This window comes from Pygoscelis adeliae, unplaced genomic scaffold, assembly GCF_000699105.1.
Source record: "Pygoscelis adeliae isolate BGI_AS28 unplaced genomic scaffold, ASM69910v1 Scaffold13, whole genome shotgun sequence".
Classification (NCBI taxonomy): Eukaryota; Metazoa; Chordata; class Aves; order Sphenisciformes; family Spheniscidae; genus Pygoscelis; species Pygoscelis adeliae.
Genome location: NW_008824499.1, coordinates 2,232 through 2,618, shown reverse-complemented (window position 1 = coordinate 2,618; position 387 = coordinate 2,232). Strand labels below are relative to the sequence as shown.

The window sequence follows — 387 nt, the reverse complement described above, 5'->3', positions numbered from 1 at the left end:
CCCAAGGGGAGGTGGGGTGCCCCGCCCTGCCACTGGCAGCCCCCCCCCACCAGGGTGCGCATCCATCTCACCTCCGCCTCCCCACAGTGCTCTACAAGGGGCAGAACCTCACCGTCTGCTTCCCAGGCGTCCGGCAGGATGAGCTGCAGACGGAGGACACCACCATCGCCATCTTGGGGGCCGCCATCATGTACGCCTGCGTGCTTTTTGCATGGTGCGTGTGCCCACGGGGTGGGCAGGGTGCCCGCAGCACTGTCCCTTCTGGGCACGGCCAGCCCGACAGGCACTGCACAGGGACCCCGTCCCCAGCCCGTGGCACGGCCACCAGAGCTGGGGATGTCCCGAGGGATGGCAGGGCCAGAGCAGGCTGGGCAACTGTGGATGGGC

General features: G+C 69.3%; 1 protein-coding gene across 1 annotated transcript in view; it reads left to right on the top strand.

Moving 5' to 3' along the window:
- Nucleotides 1-387, top strand: part of LOC103914779 (serine incorporator 4-like) — a 9,756-nt gene that overhangs the window by 7,744 nt on the left and 1,625 nt on the right. The window contains exons 4-5 of the mRNA XM_009321492.1: nucleotides 7-11; nucleotides 88-214. Of these exons, the coding sequence (XP_009319767.1) occupies nucleotides 7-11; nucleotides 88-214 (132 nt within the window). The remainder of the gene's footprint in view (nucleotides 1-6; nucleotides 12-87; nucleotides 215-387) is intronic.